We start from the raw sequence: 23,985 nt of genomic DNA on the forward strand, positions 1-23,985 counted from the left end.
CCTTTTCTTAGTTGTATAATCAGACATATGACTGCATGAACATCAGGTAATTTTCCGCTGTTCTGTACTTTCCCCTGTAACAAGTCAGCATAATCGATTTTTTTTTCAGTGTTTCGGGCAAGTGCGCAGCAGAATGATTTCACATTCCCGTGGCAACTATGATATGCTAGCGCCATCTTCCGGCATTGCGGAAAATATCAGCTTGCGCCACTTGAAGCCAGGTAGCGCTCAGATTCCAAGCCCTTCGTCTTGGTTATTTGAAAAAGAGGTATATGATTATTAATAATTTTGAAATATCGTATGGAATATTTTATTAGACTCGCTCAGCTAATGAAATAGTAAAGGCCCAAAATAATCGAACATCTACTCTAATCGAATGTCTTCTCAAGTTTTTCTAATAACTGGCGCGACGTTCGAATACGCGCCGTAGTTGCCTTCGACGACTATTTAAATAACGGCACACACTGATGCCCCATAGCATGCTGCCACAATCCGTCTGCGCGGGTTGGAGCGTTCAATGCAGCGACGTGGTACATTTTTGCGGCGACGTTCATAATGCTTACACACGGCCACTCCGTGCACATGGCTTGCAAACCATGCTTGCACGCCTGATCGCGAATGCCGTGTCTCATATGTAACTCTCACCTTTCTTGTCCTGTAAGATGTGGCACTAGTATTTTTTCTCCGCAGTCATCAATAGAGGAAGGTAATTTTCCTGTACATATGGCATGACAATCATTGACTTAATATACTGATTTCATGCTGCGCATCTGCTAGTGGCGATCGGTATCGAGTTTTTTTTTTTAACAGCCAAAGCCCAACTCTATAAGTTATAACGTCGCATTTCAGTGCTACCGCTAGCAGTTCGCTCCTTCGAAAGATTATTGGCCTTGCACGAATATTCTTATTAGCCGCGAATATATCTACAAATAATGGATTCGGTTTCGATCTACAATATAAGCATTCGATTCGATTTTTAAGCGGTACTGTTTGCACAGCCTTATAAACTATGCACGTTGCAAATGCATGGACAGGTAAGCGCAATGCTTAGGTAACTATTCATCATCTGCAATCATTTGCATGCGCTGCGTATCCACCAGGTGTCGTATGGCGATGACGGCAGGCCACGTAGGAAGGAAAGCTCAGGAGCAGCTGCATAAAGTGCGCCGGAAGCACGTGTTCTTGCAAGGAGTACTGGAACTCAGTGGCCGATGGCGCAGCCAATAGTAACGTTGGGCGCAGCGGCGTCGCGCTGAGACGGCGTCCAACTAGAAGGCAGGGGTGGGGGGGGGATGTTTGCTTTAAAAAAAATGTGACGTAACGGCCTCTCCCAAATCCTTTCCTTCCCCCGTGCAGAAGGCAGACGGTTAATGGGAGCGATCTTTGTGTGAGAGAAACTTTTATTTAGAGCAGATGAGAACCCTTCGCTCTAGGTGGGCCGCCTCCTCCAGTCTAGGAAGCCGGGGGCCCGAGCCATCTCCCGAGTCAGGTCGCCCAGACTACGCTGGTCAGCCAGTCTTGGGTTTGACAGCCGAGCGTCTCACAGCTCTTCGGTTACGTACTGATGCCGATGGTTTTATGTGTCCCTTCCATCCCCACATGACATGCGGTGGTGTGTTCGATATTTTAGCAGAATACGCCGGCGAGATCATGTGTAGCAAGGTACTCTGAACATGACTGTCGGTGTGGATTTTTCGGCGGAGGACTGCTTCTTTTCTTGTCAGTTTTGGGGGGGGGGGGAGGGGGGGGGGGGAGGGAACATATTCTTATGTCAAGTCTGTAATGCAGGAGGATGTCACTATATTTCTTGGGTACGTCCTGGGTTCTCCGATATCACTCTGCATAATAACTTATGCAGTAGTGCTATACCTGTGCAAGAAACTTGACCGTGATCGCCATTAACAGATACGCAGCATGATATCAGTATATTAACTCTATGATCGTCATGTGATATGTATAGGAAAATTACCTTTCGATACTGATGACTACGGAAAACAAACTAGCGCCCCATCTCAGTGGACGAGAAATTCGAGGTCAGGCATACATGCACGGTTTGGAGGCCATGGGTAGAAGAAAACAGCATAATCCACACCGCAAACGAAGCCCCCATAGAGTTCATCAGGCGTGTTACGTGACAGCGCGAGAGTGAGGGAGAAAGTCTGTCGTCACATGGGGCACTCTCGGAGCCGGCTCCCGACGGAGATAGCAGCGCCGCGCTACGGCCCAGCAGCCACTCCGCGCACTGAACCCGTGGACCGTACATTTTTGAAAACGACTGCACTTACCCATAACTCCATGCTATGAAGGGAGGTACTCCAAGCACAAACAGCAATGTGAAGGGCGCCAGTGACGACGTGCTATGGCCTAGTTGGTTTTTACTCGTCTTATGTCTGCTAGTTTCAGAGTTGCCGAAGCACGAAAGTTTCTGCATCATTATGAAGGCAGCCGCCCTGATTGCTGCTGTCTAAAGACTATAACCTGCATGAACTCTATTCAGCAGTGCGCTGCCGTGAAGCGACCAATGTTTGCGGGGCTCTCTTTCACTCAAACGTTGTATATAATAGCTTTAAACATCGTTTAGCCGTAGAACAGGGCACAATTCTTGTAAGTTATGCCAAACAACAAAAGATGAACCTTGAGTTTCGATCCACTGACACGTGGAATCAATATAAAAAGTTTTTCGTCGGCAAGCGGTCGTTAGGCGGAGAGGTGAAACGCAATGAGCAAAGTGGTAGTATCTGAAACGCTCGATATTGGAAAATTCTGTGGTACACGCAGCAAACAACTATTACCGAGAGCTGCCACAGCGAATTATGCAGGCCCTTACGAGCGCAGTACCGGCAGCTCATGTACACTGCAAGTGAAGGGCTGCACCCAGCAGGCTTTGCACTACTCTCACAGAACGTAAAAAAGCACTGTGTGCAGAAACAGGGGAGCTGCAGATCATACATCACTAACTCCGGTATTCGTAGATGCCATTAGCCTTCTTTGGGAAGCGCTGTGCAAAAAGACGCAAAAGGCAGGCGCCGTGTTACCTCCACAGAGTAGGCAGAGCACGTCGCTAAGCGTCACACTAGAGAGCAGGCTGTGGTTCTACCTTCAGTGGTGTGTCTAGCATGCAGCATGAACCGTCTACGACAACGTTCTGCCGCAGCTTGGTTGCTCAGTTCAGTTATGCTCGGGCTTTGCACGGCCGCATTCCTGTACCAGGCCGGTCTGCAAGTGGAGAGGTACCTTGAGTATGCTCACATATCTGTAACCACTGAAGTAAAAAGGCAGGCTCTGGTCTTTCCATCTGTCACCATGTGCAGCAATAGTTGGTGAGTATTCCGAACTTTAAGTTCTTACAGGCGCACCGAACAATAGTTATGGTATGTGCCGAAGTGAAACTGATATACTTCATCGTGTCGCATTTTTCATTCGTCTACTGTCTCCGGTCAAGATGTGAAGTTTGTGCCATAAAAGCGCCTTTCAATGTTCACTCAATGCTTAAAGAAGCATACTTTCAGCAGTACTTAATAACAAACCAATGGAAATTGTTCATCTATTTCTAACTATCACGGGCAAAAGCGCTGTTAAAACTATTCATTAGAATTAACTAGCCCACTCAGCAACCCTTATTTATGTTATAAACAGTACTGCGTGCACAAAATTTCCATCAAAATAGCCTATTTCGCTTCTGTTCAGTCACGGCTTGTAGCATGCCAGGCGATTTCGTATAACATAAGAAAAACTTTGTAAACGCATAAAGCCGGCTCTGCCCGAATGCGCGAACAAACAATGCGTGAATTTAAATGTTGAACATTGCAGCGATGGCGTAGAGGTAGAACATCCGCCTCGCGTGCAAGAGGACCGGGGTTCAAATCCTGGTGCCGCGCAATTCTCCACCGGGTTTAAAAAAAAAAAATCCGCGTGTCGATGGAATTGCATACCAGGCCTGGAGTGCGGCCTTATCTCGGTGACCAGAACCGACAACGCACTTTCTCACCAGAGCAGGATTTGGCCACCCTGGTGTAGTACTTGGCCACAACCTTCTATGATCAAACCAATTAACCCTCGGCCCTCAGTCCCCAGCGGCTGCAGAGCAACTGACCACGGCGGCGGTCAGACCTGTGACGCAGCGGAGGGTGCTAAGAATCTCTGGCTCCGGACAGGCCGCCATTGGAATCTGAACCTGGCAACGTTTAACGCTAGAACTTTAGCTAGTGAGGCTAGCCTAGCAGTGCTGTTCGAGGAACTAGCGGGAATTAAATGGGATGTGATAGGGCTTAGCGAAGTTAGGAGGACAGGTGAGGCGTATACAGTACTAAAGGACGGACACATACTGTGCTATCGCGGGTTAGAGGGCAGACGAGAACTAGGTGTGGGTTTCCTCATTAAAAAGGATATAGCTGGCAACGTAGAGGAGCTCTACAGTATTAACGAGAGGGTAGCAGCTATAGTAATTAGGCTGAATAGGAGGTACAAGCTGAAAGTGGTGCAGGCCTACGCACCCACGTCCAGCCATGATGACCAGACCGTTGAAAGCTTCTATGAGGACGTAGAATCAGCAATGAATAGAGTAAAATCGCAGTACACTGTACTGATGGGCGACTTCAATGCGAAGGTGGGCAAGAAGCAGGCTGACGACCACGCGGTAGGTGACTATGGGATAGGCTCTAGAAATAGCAGGGGAGAGTTATTAGTCGAATTCGCGGATAGAAATAATTTACGGATCATGAATACCTTCTTCCGCAAACGAGAAAACAGGAAGTGGACCTGGAAGAGCCCCAATGGTGAGATTAAAAATGAAATAGACTTCATACTATGCGCTAAACCTGGCATCATTCAGGATGTGGCCGTCCTCGGAAGGGTGCGTTGCAGCGACCTTAGAATGGTAAGGTCTAGAATTAGCCTAGACTTGAAGAGGGAACGGAAGAAGCTAGCGAAGAAGAAGACCATTAACGAGTTAGCCGTAAGAGGGAAAGCACAGGAGTTTAGGATAGCGCTGCAAAACAGATACTCGGCTTTAACTGAGGAAGATGATCTTGATGTTCATTCAATGCACGATAACCTGACATCAATAATTACGGAGTGCGCAGTAGAAGTAGGCGGTAGGACAGTTCGAAAAGATGCCGGGAAGCTATCTCAGGTGACGAAAGATCTGATTAAGAAGCGCCAAAACATGAAGGCATCTAACACTACCGATAGAATAGAACTAACGGAGCTATCAAAGTTAATAAATAAGCGCAAGGTAGCCGACATAAGGAAGTTTAATATGGAGAGAATCGAGCATGCTCTAAAGAACGGAGGTAGCCTAAAAACAGTGAAGAGGAAACTAGGCATAGGTAAAAACCAGATGTATGCATTAAGAGACAAGCAGGGCAATGTCATTAGCAATATGGATAAGATAGTTAACGTAGCCGAAGAGTTCTACACAGACCTGTACAGTAGCCAATGTAATCAGAACGCTAATGAGAAAGACAGCAGTGCACAGCAATGAGTCATCCCGCCAGTAACGAAAGATGAAGTAAAGAAAGCCTTAGAAGCAATGAAAAGGGGAAAAGCAGCTGGGGAGGATCAGGTAACAGAAGATCTGTTGAAGGATGGAGGGGACATCGTGCTAGAAAAACTAGCCACCCTGTATACGCAATGCCTTATGACCTCGACTGTACCAGAAGCTTGGAAGAATGCAAACATTATCTTAATTCATAAGAAGGGAGACGCCAAGGACTTGAAAAATTACAGGCCGATCAGCTTACTATCCGTTGCCTACAAAGTATTTACTAAGGTAATCGCTAATAGAGTCAGGGCAACGTTAGACTTTAATCAACCAAATGATCAGGCAGGCTTTCGTAAAGGATATTCTACAATAGATCATATTCACACCATCAATCAGGTGATAGAGAAATGCGCAGAATATAACCAACCTCTATATATAGCTTTCATTGATTACGAGAAAGCATTCGACTCAGTGGAAACCTCAGCAGTCATACAGGCATTGCGTAATCAGGGGGTAGAAGAGCCTTATGTCAAAATATTGGAAGATATATATAGCAACTGCACAGCTACTATAGTCCTCCATAAAGTCAGCAATAAAATTCCAATAAGGAAGGGCGTCAGGCAAGGAGACACGATCTCGCCAATGCTGTTCACCGCACGTTTGCAGGAGGTATTTCGAGGCCTGAATTGGGAACAGTTGGGAATAAGAATAAATGGAGAATACCTAAATAATCTGAGATTTGCTGATGAAATTGCCTTGCTGAGTCACTCAGGAGGTGAACTGCAAATCATGATCAACGAGTTAGACAGGCAGAGCAGATCGATGGGTCTAAAAATTAACATGCAGAAAACCAAGGTAATGTTCAACAGCCTAACAAGGGAACAACAGTTCACAGTTGGCAGGGAGAGCCTAGAAATTGTCCCGGAATACGTCTACTTAGGGCAGGTAGTGACAGCTGATCCGGATTATGAGAGGGAGATAACTAGAAGGATAAGAATGGGGTGGAGCGCATATGGCAAATTCTCGCAGATCATGAGTGGCAGTTTACCAATTTCCCTCAAGAGGAAAGTGTACAACAGCATAATCTTACCGGTACTCACCTACGGGGCAGAAACGTGGAGGCTAACGAAAAGAGTTCAGCTTAAGTTAAGGACAACGCAGCGAGCCATGGAAAGAAAAATGATAGGTGTAACGTTAAGAGATCGGAAGCGGGCAGAGTGTGTGAGGGAACGAACACGGGTTAATGACATCCTAGTCGAAATCAAGAGAAAGAAATGGGCTTGGGCAGGGCATGTAATGCGAAGGCAAGATAACCGCTGGTCTTTAAGGGTAACGGAGTGGGTTCCAAGAGAAAGTAAGCGTAGCAGGGGGCGGCAGAAGGTTAGATGGGCGGATGAGATTAAGAAGTTTGCAGGCAAAGGGTGGATGCAGCTGGCAAAGGATAGGGTTAATTGGAGAGACATGGGAGAGGCCTTTGCCCTGCAGTGGGTGTAGTAGGGCTGATGATGATGATGATGATGAAATGTTGAAGATTAAAACAAGCCACTCTTTGCTGCAATATGAGTTATCACTACACCACGCTCTGCCACCTGCGAGTTCACGAAAATGTGGTCATCAATGCTGAAAAAGAACATTCCTAAAATATTACATGCAGAACGATGTAGTCAGTCACTTCCTGCTTTTAGCAGTCTTGAATTGATATCGCGGCTAAATAAACGCCCTTTCTATTTTCCAGGGTGAACAAAAAGTCGGAGGCCTGCTTGAAAACTCCTCGATTGTGCACCAAGTTCGGGCAGGTACGTGTCTTTATTTAAATTCTGTGGGTATGCTCAGGAATATTCATTTGAAAAAAATACATTCCGATTGATGTGCTGAGCAGGAATGAGAACACAATTGCTCTCTAGGGTTTTAGTATCGTGTGACTCAGTAGTGCCATGCGTTCTTTTTATTACAAGATGGTACTTCATCTGGATGGTAGTCAATGAAGAGAGGATAATACAGGTATATGTTGTCACCCTTTAGGGATGTATTGATAATTCTCAGGGCATAAATAAGTTAAGCACGAAAGAGCGAGGTGCCGTGTTTTTCACACATGTCGTTATAACGTGAACGAATCAGTGCTAAGAAAGAAACCAGCACTGCAAGGATCGCCCTTACTATTACGGTTAGTGTAACATCGCAGCGTAAGCCGGAAAGTGTTTAGTAATACCAGCGACAACAGCGCATTCACCTTGGTATGCGAGTAGGAATTACTAAAATGATGGACGTGTTCTCTAATATAACACGAACGTGCGGGATGTCCGCAAAAATTTTCACTGCTTCCAGTGGGTTAAAAATGCGTTCCTTCACGGCAGGAATTGACTTTTGCGATTTTCCGGGCTCAATTCGAACCGGAAATTCGACAGCTTGTTGGGTATAAGCCCAAGGAAATTTTTGAATGCCGTATGGAGTCAACGAGCGCCGACTGCCTACCGTTCGACTGTGTCGACCAGTAAGTATAAGGAATCATTCACGACCGTGCTACAGCAATGTCATTTGGAAGGAGACTGAAATGAAGCTGAAAACTTACACTTTAAAGCATTTCTTAATTGCGCTCAGCACCCTGCACATATTGTGGCTGTTGCCGTGTAATATTCGTAGCTACATGAGTGTATTTAAGCTATTGAGCTTGCATTTTATGTAATCCCTTTTCTTGGGGTGGGGGTGGGGGGTTAGAGCGAAATTTGGGAGTGGAGGAGGACACGTAAATAGTACATCCATGAAAATGTGATATCTTGCTGAACCAGGAGATATGAACGCAAGGCCAACCGCAGATAATTCGATATATCGATAATAGAAACATAAAAATGGCAATACATAAGCGCATTTCTACCCTCTAAGTACATCGCTCCCACGCTAGTGAGGCGCTCCTTCTAACGACGTGCCGCCCGCCGGCGGGCTGGAAGAGCTTCCCTCGCTAGGTGTTGCTAGGCCTAGCCGGCCTCACATGGGAGCAGCAACGGGCGGTGGTTTGGAACTAGCCAAAACTTATCACAAGACCTCTATTTCTGTTATCAGTGCAATATAAACAAAATAATACCTAAATAAAATAAAGATACCGTTGCTTCGCACAACGCCTTCAGCAGCGAAGCGCGCCAAGCGAGAGCCAGCGCTAGGCTTTAGTCAGGTTGGCTTCTTCGCACGACAGCGATGTGGCGTTTAAAATAAGTACAAGAGACCGAAGGCCACCCTCAAGCACACCCCACGTCTACCTGGGGACGCGGTATCAAAGCGCTAGCGCTGACAGCAGGTGCCCAAGGCAGAGAAGCCAAACGGTCTCCGCGCGCGTAAAGTGATCAAAGTGCCGTTACGAGAAGCGCCACTTGCAGCGACTTGGCACACTGTTCGATTTATCGATTGGCGGTCGACGCGGCAGCTCGATATATTGGGCGAATTTACTATACTTTTGCACAGGACTTTCAAGGAGACAAACAATGTGTTCTATGTAACTCATACTTCAAAATATCCAGGTTTGATATATCTGGGCTGTACAGTGTCCTAGCTAAAATATGCGCTTAAAAACTAGCCGTGGACAAAGTTGTGAGCAAGTATTTCAACCAAGGTGGACCTGAGTGCATTAACTCTGTAGAAGATAATAATATCGTAATACATAATGAATTATGACGATACTACAGCTTAAACTTAGTTTTATAATGTGCGTACATAACGGTCTTTCTATATAGTCCACTTCTAGCTTGTATAGTGAAGGTGATTACGGATATTATTTGTGACTATAATCATCATGCTTGCTGTCCTTGAAACAGTGGGTAGCAAGCTGCTGCAAATGCTAGTGAAGAATGACCTCCGTTGTACGTCACATATATTGAGCATGGTTTGAAATTCGGGATTACAATTAGTCACTTTTCCCAATCCTATCATGACAAAAACAACCTAAATGGTTCTTCGAGGCATGCACTAGTGATGTAACTCAAACATGTCACTGGCCTCACCCGCTACTTACATTTGGGTAAGATAGAGAGAGAAGCAGGACAGAAAGGCAGCGAAGTTAGTCAAAGTCAAAGTCAAAGTCAAATTTATTATTCTCCGAGAGGAAGAAAGGGGGCAACGGAAAAAAGCTGCACTTGCGCAGCTTGACGAAGCCCGGCCCCCTTGGGTACAGTTCAGCAGCAATTCAGCAAACCCCAGTAGGCTACCCTACATGTGGGGAGGGGAGCATTTAACATCATTGAAATAATTCCACACTCCAGAAAAAAACGTAGTAATGAAAATATGCAGCATGATAAATTTGATTTCGAATAATAAAAAGTAATCTTTCTAGAACGGAGTTCTTGTGCTTGGTGCCATTTTGTCAATTTCAGCATCAGGACGACATTTCTTCGCTTGCCCATCATGTTGTGTTACACCTTAGACAATACGCTTTATGGAGGCGCTGACAGTATCTTCGAGAATTGCAGCACACCCTGGCTTTACGGTAAGTGTGTTTGCCGTTGCGCGAACAAATAAGCCTCCTTACAGTGACCAAACGTCCTTCCGCGACGACGTTGGTTTCCACAGGCCACAGTAAGAACGGCAAGAAGACATGAACGCGGGAACAGCCACTGCTAAGTTTCGCGCATCAAACATTGCGGCTCCCTCATCAGATTTAATCCCCTGATGTCAGTAAACCTGCTCCGGGCAACATTTTTGGCATTCTACATGCTATGAAGCTTTCTTTGCAGCAGCGATCTCACTTAGAGAGTTGAGTTATGCTTACTAGCATAGGCGTACCAAGGTAATAAAACAATTTTCGTGGAACTGCCCTTTATCTTATAATTTTTGTTACTCTCACCACATAAATAGACCCGTCGCACGTCCACTATCATCGCAATGTCAGTCGACACGGCAGTTGATGAGGACGCAACAGAATCGCAAAAAAAGTCCTGTCTGATGCACTGCCGGTGCATCACATGTACTGAAGAGTGCATTATAAATTACATATTCTCATCGTGATATGTTTGAACTTCACGAAATTATTGATTACATAGCCCAATTGAGTTTCTATTCATTATTATAGTTAAAAGTGCGGAGACTCTGAAGAATTTTACGAATTTCTCTTCGAAGACGATGAATAAGTAACCACGCAGAGCAGCTTTTAAATGCTTTCTGCATTAACCTAGATTTAATATTACATTGACTCTGTAGCTTTTCAGAGGAGGTACAGAATTAGGAGACAAAGGTATTGCTTTTCAGTTTACTTCAGTAGAAATGCATGAAGATTTTAACCTACTTTCTATCTAGAGGGAAAACAATTCTAAAGCTTGAAATTTTAAGCAGGCCTCATTCGGCGCGTAAGTTAAATCAACCATACATTGTTACGAGATTACTACACGCTGGACTCATAACAATTGGCGGCCTGCAGCTGTACTTTTGGCGATGAACCTTAAACTTTGGACATCAATTTCGCATCTGCTGAATTTTTTCCTCATGTTCTGTTAAGAAACAGTAAACAACAGGAAATGACTCTTTTTGCGCTTTATTCTGAGTTTTCCCTGGCGTGGGTGAAAGTTGAAATATGTCTGGGCATCACGTGTTCGGTTTTGGGGAATAAGTAAGGAACGTAAAGCAAGAAAGAAAGCCACACTTCGACTGTGAGAGCGATTGACGCGTGATGTACACTGAATCCTAAGCTTTCTATAAACGCGTTATCAGTTTGTCTCATTCTGAAATAAAAAAAAAACGCTGCTGAGAGTAAACGTTTTGTTATTCCGCTCTACCAGCGTAGCATATTGTGCATCACTATGACACAATCTGCCTCTAGCGATGAGAGCCCTGCGTTTCGCTGCGACCACGGCGGCTCACGGAGAAGGATCACGCCTCCGTACACGGTGCGCTTCTGTGTCGGAGGCTAGCTCGTACAGGAAAGTCTTGCTGCCTGCTTCGTCGCCTTGCTTTTCACTCGGCGGCTCGTACGGAAGGATCATGCGGGTGGCGTCACACTGCGCCTCCGCCCGAATTGTGTGCCTGGCTTCTACTGCCTTCATCCACCGCTGTGGGAGTGCACTGTTGTGTGGAGCATGGTGACCTATCCGCATTACGGTCAACAGTCATGAGCCTACCTCGGGCGAACCGCGGAGAAGCAAGAAAAGCAGCATATTTCGATAGCCGCGTGTGATTCACGAGCCGGGCTACGTTTCACGGTCTCTTCTTTTCAAGGCATGCTTGCGCTAACATCATGAACAACTGAGCCAGGCTCCTCATCTTTTTTCTTTCGAGACACGGCCGCGGTGACCTCCTGGCGAGGGTGTCACGTGTCTGGCTCAGGTTTCAACAACGCAAAGGTCGGATAAGACACAAGTGACCTAACAGTTGCGCTGTAGCAGTATCGAATGCACTGCGGGCAAAGCGTAGCTCATTCTGGGACGGCTCGCTGTCGAGGACGCTTTCCAGAGGCGCGTGTTCCGCCGCTGGTTCTACGCTCATAGCGGCAGTGGTGTAGATGTGGGAGTCGTGGGTTGACGTTCGCTCGAACGCACACAATAGTTAATCTATGGATGGGACTGTTAGTAGTGGTAAGGTGTTCTCTTTTACATACGTGCCACACCTGTTTGTTGCTTAGCCCGAAGATGGGGTGACACAAACACAACTTTGACATTTGAGTCACTTCCATGCTAGCCGGTACCGCGGATTCGGAGCCATGCAATGCTACACGCTGCCAGATCTTCGTCCTCATTCGAAAACCTTCCATGGTCCTCACTTCGTAGTGTTCACTTTCGTTCGCGGCGCTCAGATTTCTCTTTCGTGCGTCGATTTTGGGACAGCTACGTGACACACGCACGGAAAGTCGCATAATGTTTCCCAGAGGTTCAGCTTCATGATCGGCCTGAGGTTAGGCCTGAGGTTCGCCCCCAGGTTCGGCTTCAGGTTCGGTTTCAGGTTTGGAGCGGTTTCCGGACGATCTCCGTCGGAGTTGGTATTGAATTGGACCTATAAACAGTTCCTGCTCGTAAGTGCAATATCGTAATATTTTAGACAAATGCGGGGTGTCAGGTGTTTACCACGCCATAATTTGTTTCCTTGCAATCTTGCTACACGGTACCACAGGAGTAAGAACATTATGCAATAAGAAAGAGCATTTTTAAATTTTGCGCATCAAAATTTGCAAGCTGCGCAGCTTGTACACACTGCCGCTGCTGCTTCCATCTCCAACAGAGCTGCGGATTCGGCTGCGCTTTATCGAGAAGAACACCCTGCGCCTGATGTCCGTGCTTCCGTCCCCGGTGTTCGTGCAGGCGCCGCGACTGTGCCAGCCAGAGCGGACCGCGGCCTTCGCGCTGGTGGCCCAGCAAAGCTACGACATTGCCATCAAGCAGGTCTGCGATCTACACAGCATATGTTGTGAGAACTATGTGTCGTAAAAATAATTCTTTTGCGTATTATCACAGCTCTGTGCATTGATTCGCCACTTCGAAAGAAGGGAACGCCTAAGTTTTATCAGTGGTCTTGTTTAAGGAAAGCCTGTGTATTAGGCCAAGCCTGGAAGTAAATAACCATTTGGTAAGATAATTACGCATGAAGCCCCAGCAGTCAAAGAAGGCATGCAAAATGTTTCTGGAAAAGGAAGAAAAACAGCGTCAAGATTTCCTTCAAGCGCCCATTTTAGTCAAATCCGGTCGTGCATTGAGCGCGCTTTCCCGTGCCCTTCGGCGCTTCACAGCAGGTGTTTCATGCCTTTCTCCATTTGAATATGTCATTCAGCGTGCCAAGCCAGCAGCCTATCTTTTTGTTGTCACACTATAAATCAGTTTTAAATTGAAAACAGAAATTCTCTCGATACTTGCATAATAAGCTCGAAGGCACATTTTTTGTTCTGCGTGACCGCAAAAAATGCGAAAACGACTCAATGGTGTGTACGGTACCGGAGTGTAAATCTCCAAATGAGATGAGATTAAGGTTTTTCGTACTAATGCTTTGAACGAAACGTGAATGTCTTATAACGACATCTGATGTCGCGTCATCAATGTCGTGTTACAGCGCTGCAGACATCGGCATCCTGCCTCTCAAAATTGTTTCTTGCATTTAGGCTTAGTCTCCGCTGCACCACGCAGCGCAATAAATTGGCCTTCAAAGGGCTCATAGGCTGGAGTTCTTGAGGGAAAGTTAACTTTAACCAGAATCTTATTCACCGAGCAAGTAAGACGTATAAGCCTCATGCCAGCTTGATGCAAAATATTGCTTTAAACATTGAAATCAATGGTGTCCTTGCAGTAAGTGGCGAAATTGTGCACAAGGCTACTGGCCAGTTAATTAGCCATGGTGGAAAGGAAAAGCGCAAGTTATGCATGCAGCCTTGAGGGAAGCTACTAGCTCAGTAAACGACGTTTACGGTGTAAATAGCTGGTAAAAGCACTAAAATTTAAACAAGCTGCGAGGGGTTCAGGGATTCAAATGTATAAATGAGAACAACCACATGGAAAGCAAAGAATGCTTGGTAAATCATAAGACTTAAAGCTGTGGTAAAAAGGCTGGAAGAAACAAAGGGAGGCCACAAGTAGTTCACGGAAAAGAAGTAACTGGGTCTGCCTCCGATCAACTCGGCAAGAGGACTTATCGGGGCAAGAACCCAGACACGTTCAAAGCGATATAGGCTTGGTTTGGTTTATGGGGGTTTAACGTTTCAAAGCGACTCAGGCTATGAGGGACGCCGTAGTGAAGGGCTCCGGAAATTTAGACCACCTGGGGTTCTTTAACGTGCACTGACATCGCACAGTACACGGGCCTCTAGAATTTCGCCTCCATCGAAATTCGACCGCCGTGGCCGGGATCCAGCCCGCGTCTTTCGGGCTGGCTGCCGAGCGCCATAACCACTCAGCCACCGCGGCGGCCCCGAAGTGAAATACACTAAAAATGGTTTTAAATATGCTTTAAATGTTTATCAGCAGAGTTCATTGCAGTTCCTTACGACGCTGCTGCGATTTTTACCGCACGTTATTGGCACCAATACTAACTATAGTTGCCTTTGTTGACCAGGCCCCTAATTTCTGCTACCATACCGTGAGGCCCCATGATGTCAGAAATAAAGTTCGTTCATTCATCATTCATTCCAGGTTAGTCTCTGCCTTGCTATCATTAAACCATGTTGCTGGTCATGCGTAGAAAAATAGCGCAAAAAAGAGACAGGGCGAAGGAAGACAGACATAGGACGTTTACAGTCGCTATGAGCGTCTTGTGTCTGTGTTTCTCCTTACTGCCTTTTTTTGTGCAATATGTTTTAAACCTGGCGCTTAGTTTTCTGAATAATGAAAGCATTCGTGGCTCTTTGTTCATTTTGTTTGGACTTGGAGGTTTATTAGACTTGCACGTTTGGTTGTTACATGGTTGTTACGAGATCCTTTTGTTCAATGTGCTGAGCCCTACTTGTGCATTCGTATTGTGGTCCTTCAGCAAGCATGAAAAGAGCGTAGATGCCAAATCGGCCGGTGTTAGGCAGAATAATAGGTGTTAGCAGAATAGTTGCGTGCGCAGAGAAAAATGGATGTTTATGCGGCATTAAGGGTCACTGCGAAACAGACTTTACGCTTTCAGATCAATAATGAAGAGAAAATCATTTGGTGAATGAGCTGGAAATCTACCAGTCCATTACGCTTTCTGTGCCTACGTCGTCGTTCAAAATTTTTTGCAAGCCCATGACGCATATATGCTCGCTTGGAACTGATGGTGCATGGTTCATTAGAAGTTTTTGTTGTAAAAGGATAAGGCTGGCATGTCACTGAGTTTGCGCAGGTGATGCCTTGGAGTACTGGACGCGGACACAAAAGTCGGAGCGCACTGAAAAGTGAAGTACTTGCAGCATCAGTTCTTGCAGCATCACTTTGTGGATCAAGGCTCACAGGGAGGGCCGTTTATCGTTACTTTAGATGATTCCAAAAAGAAAACGCGCTAATTCTAGAGAACTCATAGTACCAGGCATACACGCAAGGCGTCGCGAAAGCGGAATAAGAAACGTTTTTGCGTGATTTTCTACTCGCAACAGCAAATGAAGCGACGCCTGCCCTCCCCGTACTCTTCTCAGTGCAAAGACTACAACAGCGAAGGCGTGAGGAGCGAGTTTTACGGGATCCCCTCAAAAGAGGTAAATACAAACACGAGCGCTTTCTCAAGGGATTATGGAGGAGAAAAATGTGTCATTCAAAAATGAGGCACTCTGCTCTAACAGTAGCGCAAATATGAATAGTTTTTATGGACCCCGCTTTTTATAGGCTCCATGACAAGCCTAATAGTAAGGTAAATAGGAGCTTATATTGAACACAAAATCACCATGAGAGCACTCTTATTCCTTAGCTGAAATTTTACATAAGTTGCAAATAAAAAATTAAGAACCACGTTTCCACTACAATTTGCAAAATGAGCGTTATCGCCTACTTCGCGTATCTTATTGCTTAAAAAAAAGCAAAAGCTGTGAAAATCTCTGAAACGTCAGCTAAAATAAAATAAAGGCGTAATGTTTTGTATTTAAAGTTAGCACGTTAAATGGCATTTTTTTTTCGCTCTCTATTTTTCCATTTGAAGTCTTGCACTCAGACGTGCTTGATGAAGAAAGAAATGGAACTGTGCTCCTGTCACTTGTCGGACCACGAGTACTCACCTATGTTCAACGGGCGCATCTGCAACGTCGTCGAAGGGAGTGAGTGGTTTGCACAGAATTTAAACACAGTATTTTCACGCCCTGTGCATTCTACAATTACTCAAAATTATGCGCCTGACAACACAATGTATGAGAAGGGAGTTGGTATGTGGTGTGTTTGTATAATATGAGATGTGGAAAACAGTGGACCTTCGGGGTTTCGCAATTCAGAAATGAGTTACTGCATTAGGGTAGAAAATACGCGTATGGGAAACATAGTTGACAATAAAATTACGCAGGAGTGTAACCGTAACCATGCAACCGGTTAAGCTGTCGCGGGCAGTGAAGAGGCATGGTTCATCAGAGCAATGTTGGTAATGCAGCATACAGGGATGATCTGAACAGTGAGGTTTTCAGGTTGTTGAGGCTTGCAAAGAGCGAGGCTTTTCAGACCACATAGGACCATATATATGTCGAAGAAATTCAAGAAGTAATGTTTCATCGTCACTCAGTCATCGATTATTAATGACTTAAGTATGGTCCTGTTATTGCAAGACAGACGGAAATACGTTAGACTTAAGCTATTTTACAGTATTTTTATAGGCGCAACAGGTTTGTCTAAAGATTTATACATGAAAGCTCCCAGCTATATATCCTCCCGTTTAGATAATTCTTCAAAGGTTCAAGAATACCAGTGCCGTATAAATGTCTTTAAAAACTCATATTTTTTCAAATACAGTGCATGATTGGAATAAATTACCAGAAGTTGTCTTAGTCCCGCAATATCCTTTTGAAATTGCTCTGTCGCGCCTTTTGTTGAATTAACCATTTTTTTGTGTGTATCTGCTGTGTTGCTGTGCGTTTTCAAATTTTTTATATAGGTTTCTTCATATTTCAATATGGCATTTACGTCTTTCTTGCTTTCATGATTCTTTTGTTATCAATTTGCTCAGTATTGGAGTGCGTTCTATTTTTATTGTTTGTTTGTTTGTGTATTTTACATAGTGTCATCTGCATGATAATGTATGCTTTGCAATTGTATCCCCTCTACAAAAATGCCCTCAAACGATGCGGTAGGTACCTGAATAAATGAATAAATAAATGAAAAAAAACATTTCTCACTTTCGACAGCGAAGTCAACAGAAATTTACCTCTTGACTGCGAAATAAATTAACCCTTAGAAATTCCTTTAATCTATGTAATCGACTCGTTACTTTGTCTATTTCAGAGGATTGCTGGTACACAATATATGAAGCAGGTATATTCGCAGCTTGCGCAGAGCAGTGCAAACCGTCCTGCGAGTGAGTATTTGATCACTGTTTTAGGTTAAATGCTGTCCATTGTGCTCGGTTGCGTACATTGCGTACAAAGTTTTGCAGAAAAAAATTGAGAAAAACTTCCAGCAAAGTGCCTTTTAAAACATAGAACTGACATGTTCTGTTAAGAATAAAAATAAACATAATAATGCACTCGTGATAGTGAACCCGCAGCAAAATAATAAATATTAGAGAAGAATGTTGATTAACATCCACACGGTGGTATCAGGGCGGGAAAGAGCGTTATCTGGATAAAAGAGGATGAGAATCGCACGATGAGTTTTCTTTCGAAAGGAGCCAAATTCAGATAAACAAGAACTAAGAAAAAATCGTGTTTACTATCCACATAAACCGTAGCACTATCAAAGCTCTTAAATGATAAACATTATGTATAAGTTCGAGCAGCACTACACCATCGTGTGCCTAAAAATTATGAATTTAATTTCGCCAGTATCATGATTTAAACTTTGGATTGGGATATTTTCTACGTGAAACGTTAAATTTGAACAAGGTTTCTTCAAACAACTTTTTTTTAGGCTAATGATTCTCTTTTTTAAAAAATAATGCTTAAAATGAATATGCTCTGAATTCATCAGAAAAAAAAAAGAAACTTGAACACGCATTGTGCCCACTCAGGCGCACTGCCGTGTTTCAACAACGCAACCTTACTTTTCTTGTGTCCTTATGCCTGCAGCGCAAAAGTAAACTAGCTAGAATGCATGGGATCTGGAATTCACTATACATCACTGCAGCATCCTAAATTCGTGATAAGTAACTAAATTGCAGACGCACACAAAACACAAATGACAGGACAACCGCTAGTCCTTTCATTTCCAGCCTGCCATTTCACTACTAATAATGAATTTAGGAAGCCAATACCAACTAGCCCAACTAAACAATTTAAAGTTGATCGTAAGGGAGGCGCATCCTTGCTTCCTTGGTGACGGGGCTAATAATCGCTTCGCCCCTCTCATCGTTTCAGTTCGGATCTTCAGTCGATTTCTTTATATTATACACAGTAAATCGTAAAGCAGCGCAAGGGCACGAATATATGAAAGCACACTCAATACAGTCCAGCCGTGATAAGGCTCAAACTGTCCAAGAAGGATCGAACGAGTAGATTTCGCTTATTTTGCTTCGAACATTAACAGGTTCTGGCTCATATTTTATTTGAATTGAAATTTGCGCGCAGGTTTTCTAGGCTTACGGGGCAACATTTGCTATTAATTTTTCGAAAGGAAAGTTGTTTTATGGGGCTTGCCAACAGGGCATAATTTGGCTTTCTTCCGGCTTCTGTATTTGGTGCATTTCAAAAAAACAATACAACTCAAAAGCGTAGCTTTTTGGGCTTGTTGCTGCATGATCATAGCAAGAGAACATAGCACAGAGTAGGACAGGACACAAGAAGAAACGAACAACAGGAGCGCTATAATATATAACTCCTCACAGAGTTCTGCAAATGCGTTACTACAGTGCAGTAAGCTTGCCTTCTTGCAAGCCCAATATTGATATGGTACCGAAAATACTGCTCTATACTTGAATATTTGTTTTATTTATTTATTTATTTCATTTCACAGTGGTATAGCCAACACACGCTGATGGTTTTGCAGACTACGAAAGGGAGGCTGTGACAGTCCAGGAGAATAGGAGGTACGGTCCGAAGGAAAGGAGCGCGGCAGCGGGCAAAGTGAAGGGGTCAGCGAAGAACGCGGATCTTCATAGCGGTACGAGCGGTGCACCATACCCAAAGTGTGGCGCCCGATGGCGACAAAGGCGCGCGACGTGTCTCGGAAAGCCGTAGGCGCAGCAGATGGGCCGGTTGACCTGCGTCCGCCACGTATTTGCAGTCGGTACCCAAGCAGCACAGGTCATCGGCCCAATATTGCAACAGGATGGTTCCATCCTGGTCCTTTGTAGGGCCAGATTTGCCAATACAGTACCAATGTTGGGCCAATTACTTGTGTTGCTTGTGTAGCCGATGAGTCGTGAAAGGATGGGAAGGAGCCAGCGGCGGCGCTTGTGGCACGAAGAATGAGGTGTCGGCGCCGGGGCATCGGGGCGCTATGGTCTGGAGATAGCTCCAGCGCACGTCAGTGGTTGAGCCATGGGTGGCGGATTAGGGCTCGAGAGGAAAAGCTCCGCTACCTGATCCTGGATGACGCACCCGATCTAGGGAGAGAAGGGTGGTGTAGAATCGTAGGTAACAGATAATAGCGACAGAAGGCACGCCACCCCTGCGCGTAAGAAGGCTTCGATCTCCAGAAGCATTGGGGACTGATCGCCGCTGAGTCCGCCAGAGGCAAACCGGACAACGCATGCGTCAGCAACGCGGGAACGGCGAGTAGAAGCTTTCTGTTTGTCGATAACGTCGTTGCTTTGACAAAGCTTAATGTCATCGTCGACGGTTTTGGGCTTCTCGGCTTGTAGCATTCGGAAGGCATCGTCAGATATGCCTTTAAGAATGTCGTTGATCTTGTCAGCTTTCGGCATCGAGGGGCTGATGAGCTTACACACATCAACAGCACCCTCGATGTAGTTGGTAAAGGGCACACCCGCCTGATGAGCGCGAGCACGGAAGTGTTGTTCTGCGCGTTGAAATGCCTGGCGTCCACGTAGTAAACCGCGTAGGAAGGTCTAGCTCAAGTTCACGGTATCACACGTTGGCAAAGACTTTACCGAGCCGTAACCAGTCGTCGACATCATGATCGCAGGCTCCGCTGAAGATGCTGGTTGGTGGATTGGTAACAACTTTATTAGACCCACTTTAGAGGATCAGGTGAGGGTGGATTAAGGGGAAAGGGGAGGAGCAAGACGGCGACGGGCCCGCAGGCCGCGCTGTATGACCAGGCACTGTTGTGCCACGGCTACCTTCAAGGCACAGGCCACGATGCGAAGCTGTAGCTCCGCCTGTGAGCTGCGCAGAGTAGCCTCCCATTGCTCCTGTGAGTCCATTCCTTGGAAGGGAGGTTTCGGTTTGTTTGGTCAAGTTTGATACGTGTGTTTAAAATCCGCTCTAGTGCTAGCTTGGAGATTTTCTCCACTATGTATAAAGGAGAGGAAGAAAGGCAATGGCATGATTGTGGTTTGTAATCGACGCAATACCGCCTCCTTGGTTTTGGTCAGAGTAGGGTGAGGGGGGGGGGGGATTTGGCGGCAGTTTCTATAATGCATAGTGATGTCGTACTGGTGTCAGGAGAGGCGATGGTAGGCGGAGTGACCGGGAGTTAATCGGGCTGGCGTCTTCGGGCACGGCCGACGACAGGGCAGGGAGCGGCTTCGAAGCTCCACTGGGAGAGCGAGGGAACGCCCTCACTTCCACCAAGCGAAGGACTTTGATCCAGGGTAGTCGCACCAATCGGAAAGCATAAACAGACCAGTCCTAGCGTTCATACTGCCGGATGGCTTAGAAAATCGGAGTCGTCTTCAATTATATCAGCGTGTTTTGGCCACACCACCCTACGGCTTATTCATTTATATCTTAAGTTAACTGCTCCAAAGGCACTCTAGAAGAGCGAATTACATGAGGAGCTCGGTGAAGGAGGGGGGCGCACAATAAAGATTAAGAACGCAATTCAAACTTAAAACGATATTCAGAGAAAGGCAAAACTTCGCAGCGATTCCAAAAATTTCAAACTATAAATTCGAAGTGCTATGAAAAAACACTGAGAGAAGCAAGAATTTCGGAATTCCAGCAAACGTTTTACAGAGAGCAGAGAGCAAATAGCTCGCACAAATTACAGATAAATGAGGCTCATATCCATCACGCTGTAGTACGAATGATGAAACGTATTTTGAAATTCATCGAGATACATTTCAGTAGCATTCTGTGTGGGCAGACTTTTCCATTCGGATATGGCTGGGGATGTAAATTATCGCGTATAAAGAGCCGAACGGTATGCAGGAGTTTCGAATTGTTAGCGTGATTTCGGCCAGGTAATACGACAGCAAGTGACTGAAGGAAGTCATCGTGTAAATGATCGTGGTGGCAAAATTTATGAAAAAGTTATAGGCGAGCATGCTTTCGTTGTAGGGATAAGGGATCCAATCCAATGTCTCTGACGTAAGCTTCATTGTTTAGAGCCAGCTTGGTAATAACAATGCGGGAACAAGCTTCTTGGATTGCAAACGTTTTCGATAATTATGGCGCACAAAATCCGACTGGCCCCATGCCAGGCTGAAATATGTATCCTTCAACTCGTAGCCCTTGATTAGCAGAATGTCTACTTCTTCGATTTAAAATTTAGCTATTGGCCGATTTTTATCCGGTCCAAGCAGCCTACTTATTGGGCACTGGCAATAAAAAGTGCGGAAACGTCAAGGTGATTTTTCCAAAATTCATGAGTGGAAACTCAGAACTTCTCCGCGTTTTTCAATGGTAAGTGTGTGCGATGCGACAGAACAAAGCGTTGGAGCTGCGTGAACGGTTCTCTAGGTCGGCAATTTTGTCGTGCAGTTTGCAAACGTTGTCGTTGCAGGTTTCTGGAAGCTGCTCAGCTGCCACTGACTCACGTTTAGATTCTAGGCCACTTACGTACTAGGTTATCCAATCGAAGCAACTCTTCAAGGTGCGATGTATTACTTGAACATTATTTGCAGATTCTAGAAGGCTTGCTTTATTAGTCTAAATGCGCTGGAACCCTGCACGATGAGTCAAGCTTCTCCTCTTGCGCCTTCGTCAACAGAACGGAGTTCACCTCAATATCCCCACCCAGCAGTAAAAGCCCCACAGGCATAATTTGGCTGAGCAGAAACACCTGAAACAACTGGGTCAACACGACGTCGCAGCGAGGCCGACATTGTTTCACGAAAAGCGTAGGAATTGGGATTACTAACCTGAATAAATGCGAACGGTGAGGACAGAATTCCGGCTGCAATGTCGTGGAACGATGTGTCTAAGATGTTGGGGCGTTTTCCACTGGACTGACAGGCTGACAAAGTTCCGTGCTGCTAAACGAACGGTGCTCCCGAGTCTAGAAACGGCAATGAAGGCTGCGGCCGACTCGCAGATACGACGCATTGTCCCACCATAGAAGCCGCAATCCCGGTTGATGCGTCAGCGCGCTATATGTCTTGCGGCATCAGGAACCCAGTCGATGAAGTCGGCGTCAGCAGACGAAGCTCAGCCACCGCCAGCACATGTACAGTATATACTAACGGTGAGAGCAGCATCGCGACGGCGGTGTCGTGATGTGTCGAAGATGTTGAGTCTTCTTCACTCTGTTGATCAGCTCACAAAGTCCTGCTTAGCGAAATGAAGTGCGCTTCCCTGTCCAGAAGGGGCGGGGATAGTTGCGGCGCTCTCGGAGACAGGACGCATTGTCCATCACAGGAGCGACGATTCCAGCAGATGCCTCAGCCCACAGTCCGTCTTACGGCATCAGGAACCCAGTCGATGAAGTTCGTGTCAGCAGACCACGTACCGCCGTCCACACGCCTAAAATGAACGCTCAACAGCGTGGTTTGGGTAGGCTTGGACTGACGCCAGCGCCGTGAAGCTTTGGCCACTGTTTCCGAGATAATATCTCGGTATGTTTGCCGCTTCTGCCGATAGCTGGAGCGCAGTTCGAATTGACTTGTCTTTTTCCCGTGTCGGACCGGCGGGGAGAGCGCGCTCACTTGACCGGCCCGTTTCGCCTTTCGGTCGTGGCTGCGGTCTCACGCGTTCTCGGACAACACGTTGCGGTTTGCTTATCTCGGCAAAGCGACGTGGCGTGCGACGCTCGCGCGTCTTTCGAGTTACGGCCGTTTCACATGATGCGATTGTTGCCGCAGCGCAGTGCGATTTCTGCCGCTGTGCGACAGAAATGCGCGTCGTTCACGTCGCAGGGCCACTGCGACAGACTTTCAACAAGTTGGTCGCATTGTCGCAGCGTCGGTGCGGTCGCAGCGATGGCCACAGTAGTCAGCCAATAGGAGTTCAGCGACATGACAGGAAAATCTCCAAAATGTCTTATTGAACTTAATAATACATCACAGCTCAATATTATTGCCCATTATTACGAAATCAACGCCTGCCACGATGTTTGACATTTACTGCAGCCGAAGAATTTTCGTCCACTGAAAGGCCGCACCGACGCTAGGGTGCCGACGGCACCGACAGAAATCGTTGGCATGTGAAACGGCGGCTGCGATTACCGTTGCAACGACAGTGCGACCGGACCGTAATTTTTCGTTCCCGTCGCACCATGTGAAACAGGCTTTAGGCTTCTAAGCTGCCGCTTGAAAGAAATCAAGATTGGGAAAAGCAGAGGAAACGCGGGTTTTGGCGTTGCGAAAGGTTGGACAAGAAATAAATTTGCAAATCCGATGGTATAATTCTTCCGGTTCTTCTCCATTTCTTAATTTTCGGACGGCGCGCATTGGAGCTTTCTCGCAGGTGAGTGTACAGCGTCCTGCTTAGTGCACGCTTCTCTGGAGCTCTATAGTGTCGGGGCTTAAGAGCTGCGCGTGTCCTGAGCAAGAAAATGCGTGGATGCAATTCCAACCAATTCCTTAGGGTCTATTTGTTAGCGAAAAGCGCTAAGTGGCGTCTTGTCGGATAAGAAACTGACTCTTTAGGCAAACTTGGTTTGGTTTTACTAGATTTA

General features: G+C 45.9%; 1 protein-coding gene across 1 annotated transcript; it reads left to right on the forward strand.

Annotated features, from left to right (window-relative positions):
- Positions 1–3,174: 3,174 nt before the first annotated feature.
- LOC144094474 (uncharacterized) lies at positions 3,175–22,428 on the forward strand. The gene is made up of 7 exons (XM_077628402.1): positions 3,175–3,320; positions 7,218–7,278; positions 12,625–12,831; positions 15,492–15,590; positions 16,028–16,142; positions 19,009–19,093; positions 22,326–22,428. The coding sequence occupies exons 1-7, from the start codon at positions 3,175–3,177 to the stop codon at positions 22,426–22,428; spliced, it is 816 nt and encodes a 271-aa protein (XP_077484528.1).
- The last annotated feature ends 1,557 nt before the right edge of the window (positions 22,429–23,985 follow it).

Source organism: Amblyomma americanum, chromosome 6 (assembly GCF_052857255.1).
Source record: "Amblyomma americanum isolate KBUSLIRL-KWMA chromosome 6, ASM5285725v1, whole genome shotgun sequence".
In the NCBI taxonomy this organism is placed as follows: Eukaryota; Metazoa; Arthropoda; class Arachnida; order Ixodida; family Ixodidae; genus Amblyomma; species Amblyomma americanum.